This window comes from Penicillium oxalicum, chromosome IV (assembly GCF_001723175.1).
Source record: "Penicillium oxalicum strain HP7-1 chromosome IV, whole genome shotgun sequence".
Taxonomy (NCBI): Eukaryota; Fungi; Ascomycota; class Eurotiomycetes; order Eurotiales; family Aspergillaceae; genus Penicillium; species Penicillium oxalicum.
The window spans coordinates 638,518-648,815 of NC_064653.1; the positions used below are offsets into that span (position 1 = coordinate 638,518).

General features: G+C 50.6%; 4 protein-coding genes across 4 annotated transcripts; 1 reads left to right on the plus strand and 3 right to left on the minus strand.

The window, feature by feature from the left end:
* Nucleotides 1-66: 66 nt before the first annotated feature.
* Nucleotides 67-2,033, plus strand: POX_d05011 (uncharacterized protein; the record flags this gene model as incomplete). The annotated part of the gene is made up of 4 exons (XM_050113865.1): nt 67-222; nt 278-407; nt 541-983; nt 1,056-2,033. The coding sequence occupies 4 exons, from the start codon at nt 67-69 to the stop codon at nt 2,031-2,033; spliced, it is 1,707 nt and encodes a 568-aa protein (XP_049968816.1).
* Nucleotides 2,034-2,381: 348 nt separating this feature from the next.
* On the minus strand, nt 2,382-5,366 carry POX_d05012 (Polyphosphoinositide phosphatase; the record flags this gene model as incomplete). Its single annotated transcript, XM_050113866.1, has 1 exon — nt 2,382-5,366. The coding sequence occupies one exon, from the start codon at nt 5,364-5,366 to the stop codon at nt 2,382-2,384; it is 2,985 nt and encodes a 994-aa protein (XP_049968817.1).
* Nucleotides 5,367-5,733: 367 nt separating this feature from the next.
* On the minus strand, nt 5,734-7,240 carry POX_d05013 (Acyl-CoA dehydrogenase AFT10-1; the record flags this gene model as incomplete). The annotated part of the gene is made up of 4 exons (XM_050113867.1): nt 5,734-6,239; nt 6,297-6,386; nt 6,447-6,674; nt 6,748-7,240. The coding sequence occupies 4 exons, from the start codon at nt 7,238-7,240 to the stop codon at nt 5,734-5,736; spliced, it is 1,317 nt and encodes a 438-aa protein (XP_049968818.1).
* A 360-nt stretch (nt 7,241-7,600) lies between these two features.
* POX_d05014 (uncharacterized protein) lies at nt 7,601-9,928 on the minus strand (the record flags this gene model as incomplete). The annotated part of the gene is made up of 1 exon (XM_050113868.1): nt 7,601-9,928. The coding sequence occupies one exon, from the start codon at nt 9,926-9,928 to the stop codon at nt 7,601-7,603; it is 2,328 nt and encodes a 775-aa protein (XP_049968819.1).
* Between the last annotated feature and the right edge of the window lie 370 nt (nt 9,929-10,298).

Sequence of the window (10,298 nt, forward strand, 5' to 3'; positions counted from 1 at the left end):
AGTCCACCACATGTCCCTTGTTCACTCATTCTACACGTTGTAGCAACCTGGTACCATTTGTGCAGCATGGATCAGCTGCGTCAAGAAGCTCGAGCGGTGTTGCAGCGAGACCCGTGGAAGCGACCGGATTTCTTGCGGGCGGCGTTCACTGCGACAGCGAAGAATGGATTGGCCGATCTGTGGCAGGACGTGTCATCTCACGATAGCGACTCTCATCTTGATGTGCGCCCAGAATCAATTTCATATAGTACGATGATGATACTGACCCTGTCCACAGGTCTGCGAAAGTCTCTACACAGCTTTCTGCTTCGTGGATGGCTGGGACACACTTCAGCCAAATGGTGACGGGCCGAAGTCACTGAATAGGGCCGACACGGAGGCTGTTCAGCAAATCTTCCACTGGGCTAGTACTTTGGCGCTGCCATCACCAGCTTTTGCCTCTATTTTTGATGAATATACGGAGACTTCCCAAGGCAAGCAAATCGAGCCATGGTCTTTCTTAGTGGGATATCTTGATCGAAGCCTGCTAACTCGGCACAGAAATCGAGACCGCACAGCAGGAAAGCCGACTGAGATCGGTTCTGGCGATCCAGCTCATTCTGCAATTGTCTGCAAAAGCTCCTGCTTGTCTCGCAGATCGGTCGGTTGTGAGCTCCCCGGAAGTCGTGTTGGCCGCAGCCTGTTTTACCGACCAAAGCGATGCGTGGACGACCGAGGACGCCTATGAAGAAGCAAGCATGTACCTCAACGTGGCTCTGCAGGACAACCGGTGGCGAATCATTGAGAAACTTCTCAAAGAGAATCTGAGGCCATTGTTCACCAAGGCTAAAAATCCAGCCATTACTAGTGAGGGTCGGAAGAATTTCCATCCTACGCCTGTCAGCCGATTCGACGGGAGCGTCCTCGACGATGAGTTGAAACCTTGGAAATTCAAAGACATTTATGCTACAAGAGTCTTAGCCTGGGTCATCTCGCAGTATCAAGTACGTACTCCAGTGATTTTTCTTTTTTACTCTTTTTTCCAGTTGCTTGTCAACCAGCTAACTCATCTACAGCCCACAGACAAATCGCAATTGGAAGCTCATTTCCCACTTCTTGTGCCAGCGTTATTGGCCTTGATCGATGATAACAGTCTATTCTTCAAGCGAATCGGCTGTGAGCTATTCAGCAAAATTCTTCAACCCATCCAGATGAGTGGCTCCGACATTCTGGTGCGGACAAATTTAACGTCGGTCTTTGAAGACGCCATCGCCCCCTGTCTACTCTCGTTGCCTACTATCACGCCGGAGGACAGCTCTATCAAGCTACTTGGGGCTGCATACCCGGCTTTACTCTCGCTTTTCCAGACAGCATACAAGTTTCCATCGCCCAAGGCCTCGAAAGACCAGAGGGAGAAGGCAAGAGAGACATATATTGCCAAGATCACCAAGGTGCTTCGATCGAACCTCATCTCATCCTTCCATCATATCAGCTCATCCACACCCACGAGCCTATCAACCTCTGCCTCATTTCCTCATCCCCGTCTCTCAACGTTTTTCTTGGACTGGATCACCTCTTTCATGAAGGAGCTTGGGATTCACACAACCAAATGTCTCCAAGAAATCGTCCCAGTGGTCTATGCCACTCTATGCAACCCTTTCGGCACAGCTCATCTCCCACTCTTGCTCGCCGCAACAACTGCCACTAAACACTTGATTTTGAACGCCCATCCTCGTATCTGGAGATGGCGCGGTGAGCTCCTAGGTGCCCTATGTGCGTGCTGGCTGCAAATTCTCAGTGAGAAAGGAGACAGGCAGAAAGAGAGTGGAAAGGAAGAAACTTCTCAGTCGCGGGACTTGGAGAAGATCAGTAAAGAATTGCAAGTGACGGTCTGCGTCTTGAAACATGCACTTCAGAATCCTGTTCCTTTTATCGCCGGCGAACCAGATGCAGATCAAATGCACGTGAAGGAAGCGTTGGAGCATGAATTGCAGATATTGGTTGAAGCAGATAGCGAGCTGAAAGGCCTGCTTGACGCCGATGTGAAGTCCTGATATCTCCAAGTCTGATTCAAATGATACCCTCGCTCAATGGGCACTTGAACCTGTTCCGAAAACGGATGAAGAAGGAGGAGGGCCTATTTAGAGTTTGCGGACTGCTTTAGACGACGCTGTCAAGGATAGAGAATACCTTATAACCTTGACTAAGACTTGATTGTATTCCATATACATTGCTCGTCGTCACCACCGACCCATACGTTATGTACTGGAAGGTTGTGAAGAAATAAATTTGATCTTTTCATGACACTCTGTGGTGTACATAAGGGTATCTTCTGCAAGGTACACACGCTCGAAAGTCAAAAAGGTGCAAATGCCTGCAAGAATGAAGAATGGCCACGATCCTCACGGATCAACTCGTTGTTTAAACAGGCTTTTGCCGCGCAACCACTGGCGATAGCGCTTGTAGCGCTTCTTCTGGTAATCCTCACTCACAACGGTCAACCCTTCCTCCGAAACATTCAGGAATTCGGCGTATTCCGCCAAATCCTCCTCCGCGTTAGCTTCGAGAACCGCGTCCTCAATTTTGCATTTATTGACATATTCCAGAAGATCAAGATTGCCACCGTGCTCTCGAAGTGACATCGCAGTCATTTCATCCTCCGAGGTAACGACGAGGGGTACCTTGAGAGGATGGTTGATGTATCGCTCGTACTCTTCCGCTTCTGCGGAGGTGACAGAAGGATTCAAGGAATCGCTGACTAACTGTCCCAGGGTCCATTGAGCGATTTGTGCCTTGCTGGGTTTGGTGGCTGAAGTGGAGGGAGGGTTGATTGGAGGAATGATAGTGTCTTGATTGAGCTCAAATGCAGGCTCCCTCATGATGCCAACAGATGGAGCTTGTTTGGTAGACGAGGGAGGTTGGTGCTTCCAATTGTCGCTCTCCTCGCGGGTTTCTGATATTGCGGGAATCTGTTGGGAGGTCTGATCGCCTGGCTCTTGAATTCTCACGGTTCGTGGTGGAGGTCGATCCCGTTGAAGCTGATCTTGAGCAATTCGTGGCACAAATGGGCTGAGGTCAGGGCCGGAGCTTCCAGAGCGAAGCTGAGGGAGATAGCGCAAGGTCGAGTTCATCTTGTAAGAAAAGATCTTTGACATCGTGGAGATGTTGAGCGGCCGGTAGTACTCAAGCCAGTAATCGTCAAAATGTGAGATTGGCTCCTTGGGTCGGATTGGGAGCGGTGGAACTGTTCTTTCCTCAAGATGCTCCGGGGTGTACCAGGAGATGTAATTAGGACGCTTTTTCTCCAAATGGAAGCGAGGATCGGTATTGTGAAGATAATAATCGGTCGTCAGGTCCCAAAGCATCGGAGCGCCTTGAGCGAAAATGTAGTTACCGAGAAATAGATTGTAGGCTTCCTGTCGTTGTGCATCGAGGAATGAGTTATTGTAGTATCTTTTGAAGCTTTCAACCATATCCCGCGAGTGACTGCTCCACTGATTAATTTTGCGATAGGTAGCCATGGTATTAACCAAATGAGAGCCTCCGTATTGAATAGCGATGGTGTCTCCGTGGTCATGCCACATCGTAGTAAAGAGATTGACCACATCAGAATCAAATTCAATCGAAGTTTCGTCAATAACGCCAAGCGCGTGAAGCTGGTATCCAAGAGCTCTTTTGCCGATGACGAATTGGGCCGCGTTGGTTCTGTCCAAACAATCGATGCAATTTGTTCGTGCCACCCCGTTTTGAAGTTTCAGACCACTTTCCACATCCTGAGCATTCTTGAAAAATCCCGTCTTTGGTATGATCTCGCCAGCAATATCCTCAAGTGTCTGGATCACGTCTTGATCACGGCTCTTCGCAGCACGACTCATGTCCCATGCTTTGTATATCAATTTCTTGTCTTCCGGGAGAAACTGGTTGAGGTAAGTCACTGCGTTGGTGAACTCATGAAGTAGTTTAGATTCCCGAGGAGTACGTTCCCTGGACTTGACGAGATTGAGGATGTAAATTGGTGCTCCATATCGTTCAAAGAGATTGTCAAAATGCAATGCCGCGGCGGAGTAAAATGGATCAACAAGGTTCAACTCAATCGCTGGCTTAGGCGACACGCCTGTGTTCTCCTGGGTCCAGTAAAGAGGAATACTGCCTCGATGCTGGAGGTAGGATGTGTAGTTCGGATTTGCGTACAGCTCAGGACCAGCGGAGTGAAATGAAGTGGTGGTCTGCTCAGACACAATCTGCTCGGTTTCAACGTCGTTGGCAACGAAACCCAAGTCATTTGCACCGCGCTTAAGAAAGCGTGCTCCCGCAAAAAATCGAGACCGCCGAGCGATGATGGAAATGTAGACTACACGTCCAAAGACACTCATCTTGGCCTGGTCCACATAGCCATGAATGATTGGTAGGCACCATTCGTATGGATTTTTCAGAGCCTGAACTGCTGGGGCAAGAAGATGATTGTTCCAGATGAACATTGTGTTGTAGTCTCGGGGTAAGAACCGGTGAGCGCCCTGGTGATGTGCTTCGCGCTCTCGCGAGATGTTATGCTGCAGAGACCGCGTGATATCGTAAGAATAGCTGAAGTAGAATGACCGAGTCAAATCAAGATTGCTCAGTATCGCCCGGTACCTCTCTTCTTCCGACTGCTTCTCCGACTTCAGTCGCAAGGGCTCGGCAGATGTCAACGAGATCAGTTCTGTTTCATCAATCTGGTAGACGTTGTGCCCACCAAGTACGGCCACTTGGCTTCTTTTAGTAACCAGGAGCATGTAAAAGGCTCCGGTGAATCTGATGAAGCCCAGAAGTGCCCATGCACTACACTTTTGTTTCAAGCCACCGGAACTTTTGTTTCCATCGTCAATCGCATCCAAAAGTTGGACCATTTCTCTTTTGGAGTAGATCATATCATCTTCGGTCACGCTCAGCTCGCCATATTCTGAAGTGCGATCGATTTTCAAGATTCGAAAGCGCGTCTCTGCCAGATTGATCCCCACCATGTAGAACCGAGTTGCGGTTTCGTAGAGGGTGAACTTATGCATGCGGTTGATCCCCTCATCTTCTGTGTCCACGCCAGACCGGTGCTTTTGTGCAAAGGCCGCCCCAGACTCCCGCTCAAAGGATGTCGCGACCTTGGGCTCTTCATCTTCCTCTTCCTGGGGGAATTCTGATGAAATGGGTGTTCCAGCACTGTGTTCGTTGCCTGCTTGTGTAGGAAGCCGACCCGAGTTGATTGAACGGTCGGAAGTGGGAGTGTCTGGATCCGCCGACTCCCCATCACCGGGTTTCTTTAGCCTCGCATCACTAATGGCAGGTGGCAGATGGTCGTCATGAATGGACGGCTCAGGCACAGTTCCCAAGAATGCCACGTCGTCGAAGCTCTCCATCACTGCAACCTGGGCAGCCCGCGTCTCCAAGTCCTGCCTTAACGTTCATGTTCCAGCAACGGAAATCCCCCCGCAACCGTGAGGTGAGTCCGTGACGTCGTCAGGCGTGACCATTTTGGGTGCCTGAGGTCTTGCCAGATGACCACTTCTGAAGATTTAGGATAATGATCACTTTCTTACCTGGAAATTTACTTGTTTAGGTTATTTTAATTCCAATAAATGAATCCCTTATTCTTACTTTCCAGACAATGGAATGGGCTGAACCTCATAACCAGAGCGTAAGTCCACCGAAAGGGCTCCGACCATACAGGAGCACAGAGAGCTCAATACACGTGGGTAATCTCTCAAATCTGGACACAGCACCGTGTTAGATCTTGGAATGTCGCTTTTCCAGCGCCATTCGTCGAGTTCGAAGAGCCTTGGTCTCCTCTTGTAGCGCCAAACCCATCATGATTTCCTCGCTTCCTCCACCGACAACGTGGACACGGACATCTCGGCTGATTTGCTCGACCCTTGCCCCTTTCCCGGCTTTGTTGTACCCTGCACCGCCAAGAATCTGCTGAGCCTCGCGCACACTCTTTTCCAGTGCTCTTGTGGACATCACTTTTAACAGAGCGGTCATGCCGCCGATGTTGACCTCGTCAGCGGGTCGGTCTTTGGTCAACTCCAAGATGTTCACAAGTTGCTCCATGAACGCGTATGCCGGTTCAATCATCAGGCCGAATTTAAAGATTTTGGCCTGAATCGCTTGCTTTTGAATCAATGGAGAGCCAAAGGTCTCGCGTTGCATAGCATAGTGAAAGGCATCTTCTGCGCATACCCGGGCAAGCCGAAGAGATGCACATGCGAGGGCGAGACGTTCAGGATTGAAGTCTGAAAAGATGTGTTAGAGTCGAGGTATGGCCCATAATCATGTCAATGGAAACTTACTCGACATGATCAGGGGGAACCCTTTGTTCTCCTCACCAATGAGGTGATCGATGGGGACATGGACATCATCAAATTCGATGAAGGTGGAGCCTGAATCATCTTAGCGTCCAAAGGTTTTCTTCGATGTTTTTCGGCGAGAGTTCATCATACCGCTGGCATTGACACCCGAATTGAACATTCTTTTGCGAGTCACTCCAGGAGCGTTCAACGGAATCACGAGCAGACTGATGCCCGACCGTCCGTCTCCCCCTGTCCGGACCGCCGCCGTGCAGTAATCCGCCCAGATGCCGTTGGTGATCCATTTCTTCGATCCATTGACGATATAGTAGTTGCCCTCGCGCTTGGCAGTGGTTTTGATGCCTGCGACGTCTGATCCGGCTAAGGAGAGAAAAGACTTCACATTAAATCTGTAGCTCACAAAAGATCCCACACTAGGTCAAGGATGACTGACCGTCAGGCTCGGTGATTCCCAGACAAAATCGAAGGTCACCCTTCGCAACTCCCGGAAGCCAGCGCTTCTGCTGTGCTGGGGTCCCGAATTTTGCAATAGGAGGGCAACCAATACCGTTCCCACCACCGAGGCCCCAGATTACACCGACAAATCCGGTGCGAGTCAATTCATCATTGACAATCAGTGAGCACCAGGTATCCCACTTCGCGCGAGGGACGTTGCCTGGAAGCGCAAGACCCGCCGAATGCTCCTCGGTGGTAAGAGGATGAACGATACTGAATCCGAGCTCAGCGTGGCGCCGGCGAACTTCCTCGGGGACTTGTCCAGCTGTCTCCCATTCCTGCGCGTATGGGGAAATTGAGGTTTCCACGTAGTCGCGGACCCATGCACGCAAGTTGTGGTGTAGATCAGTGTAGTAGGGGTTGCGGACATCAAGCTGCGGGAGAAGGGGTTCACTGTAGGGGGCGGTTGCAGGGCGGACACTTTGCGCCATGATTTTCGATTTTTACCGAGAAATCTGATCTGATCGTAGAACGGGGGCTTTCAAGGTTACGGGTGCTATTATCTATATGGAATTGGGGTCGTGCATGCTGTGCGCATGGAGCGTACAAATAAATGCGGGGATTCAAGCTGGGGAAGAGCTTCCGTCGGCTGGGCCCGTGAGAGACTCCGCGCGCTATCATACCGAGGTCCGCCGCGGGTGGCGTCGATCCGCTGCTACGCTTGGCGACTGTGGGATTATGCAAGTATCTATTCAAGCAAATTCAAAAGGAGAAGAGTAATGTATTGTGGAATGCTATGGGTATAATTACATGCAGGGTTGTCGGGAACTTGGAAGGACCTGAGACGATGCCTACGCACGTGTGTTCTCGTGGTGTTTCATAAATTTGTAGATGGGACGAATGTGCTCTTTGACCTCACGAAGGGTCCACCTCCGCTGGGAGCGAGGATCCAGCATGCCACGAATGCAATCCATCACAGACTCGGCAACAGTCCGGCCTGTGTCAAGCACCGTGTCGCAGTGGTCGATCTTGTCCGCGAAGTCGCTTGGGAAAGCAGTGGCTCGCCGTGTCAACTCATTGAGCACCATCTGTCGCTCCATTTTCGTATTCAAGCGGTACAGGAGCTCGAAGAATATCACACCCAGGGCGTAGACGTCAAGCTTCTCATCAATCCGGTACTCGTCAAAGTAGCCCGAAAGATCCGAGACTTCGGCGTTGGCAGGAGGTCGATAGAACTCGGTTCCAACAACAGGCTGTACTTTCGGTCCATCGCGATAAGGAGTAATCGCGCTCTCGGACGCAGCATCGTTCAGGTGCGATATGTCAGCGACGAGGCCAAAATCGCCAATGCGCGGACGACAGAAATGGGCGAGTGGGGCCGAGCCTAAGTTGCATGAGGTGCACACGTCTTTTGTAGTACTCTCGGGTGCACAGAGGAAAATATTCGCGGGCTTCAGGTCGCGGTGGATGATCCCTTTGGAATGCAGATACTCGACACCAGCAACGATATCCAGCATCAGCCTCAGAGACGGCATCAAATGAAAGCAGTGGCGGCGGGCTGGATCTCCGTGGTGATGGTTTAGTTTGCCGGTTGCATGAGGATTGAGGTAGGAGCTGAGGGAGATAGGATGGAGTGACATCTGAATGTGAAGAATGACCGCGGGTGGTTGATGGCCAAATCGATGGCGCCGCTGTAGCTGAAACCTTGACTGATCCTGACTCACACCATCTGTGAAGATATCGTCTGTTTCTTCAAAAGTAGAGGTTTCACCAAAAGAGGGCCCTCTAAGATTGCGCGGGATGGATTCAACCTCGTCGTCCTCTTCAATGTCAAAGACAGAGCTCTTTTTTGATCGGTGTGTGGACGATGTGGTGTGGCTGTCCCAACGGGTGATGTCGTTCGAAAAGCCATTGTCATCGGATAAGGGTTCACTGGCATGGGCACGAGTGACTGAGCTTTCTGAATGCTCAAATACTATGTCCATGCTGGTCTCATGCATTGATGCGGGCCCGGTCTCGTCCAGAGCTGATGACTGATGATCCTGGTGAAGCTTTTGCTCTCTGTGACCGTGGCGCGTGACATGAGCTTGTTCAACCCAAGCGCCATAGTACCGTACGATGTTTGTATGTTCGAGCCTCGCGAGTGTCCGAATCTCTTTCATGATTACCTCCAACTGGTTTTGACCCCCATACTGTAACTGGTCCAAGCGTTTTTGACTGAGCGGAATCTTCTTCACGGCGTAGTCCTGCCCGTCAATATGGTTCGTCACATGGTAAACCTCTCCAAACGATCCTCGGCCTAAAACTCGGAGTTCCGTGAACTCGACGGCATAGCGTGACATGTTGTTGTATGGTGGCATGGCGGGTCCACTGAACAGAGGCATGCTCACCGGAGAACTCCCAAATAAAGGCCTTGACGGTGCGGGCAGCCTCGGGGCCTCAATTGGGACACCCTGTAGGACGTTAAAGCTGCCATTACGGGGTATTTGTTGGCGAAATGGTGCCTCCTCTCCCGGCAACTTCCAGAAATGTAAATTCCTCTCAGTTCCTTGATCCCCTCGTTGAGCTCGAGACAGATTGGAAACAAGGGCGAGTTCTTCGCTTCCTTCTATTGGCGTGGGTGGCTGAGTGTCGTTCAGATTCAAGTCCTCCAGAGCGGAAAGGCCGAGCATATCCAAATTATCACGATACGTCTGTCTGGTCCCATCCAGATCTTCATCTTCGATTCCATCAGCAAGAACGCCATGTGAAGCGAGAAACCGTGATTTGTATTTGTACAGCTTTTTGCCCAGGTACTGAGCTTCTGGAGAGTGGCGAGTAAATTTTGTGGAAGACCCTTTCTGTGCATTGAGGATATCTGCCGCTCGTGTTTGACAGTAGAACTCTAGGAGGGCAGCTGTCATGAAGTTCGCATGTCGCTCCACATTAGAAGCAAGAGCATCCTTCGACAACATCGACACATCTTCCCGTGAGATCGAAGCATCGACTTCGCTTGCTGAATCCACGCTGCTCGACAAATGCGTAGAGGATTTTCCCTTGTCGATCTTGGACGACTCAGGGATCTCTCTGGGGTGCGAATTGACCTTTTTATCGTTTTCGTCGTTTTCGTCGTCCGTCACATCGGAATCTGTGTCTGGGTCCGACGACGAGATTTCCGCAGCAGATCTGAACATCGACATGCTGGTGATCGGTGATAGGTGATCGTCAACCCGAAAAGGAATGTTTCTCAACGTTGAAATTTCAGGTTGGTGCCATATATTATGCACGGGCTGTGTTTAAATTCTTCCAATGGCAATTCTCAATCATTTAATTTGTCGGCAATGGCTGGATCCATTTGCAACGCCTTTCAGATCCCTAGCAAGCGAGATCGATATAGTCTTGAATTGGGGTCAGACCGGAACCTTCAATCAACCGTGGGGGTGGCGATAGATGCGCTGGCTATTTGAAGAAACAATGACAGTGAGGTTCGTCCGACCCAAGAGGACACGCTGGAATAATCGCAGCGCGGGACTCAGGCCAAACATACCATGCGCAACTGCCACGACGTTT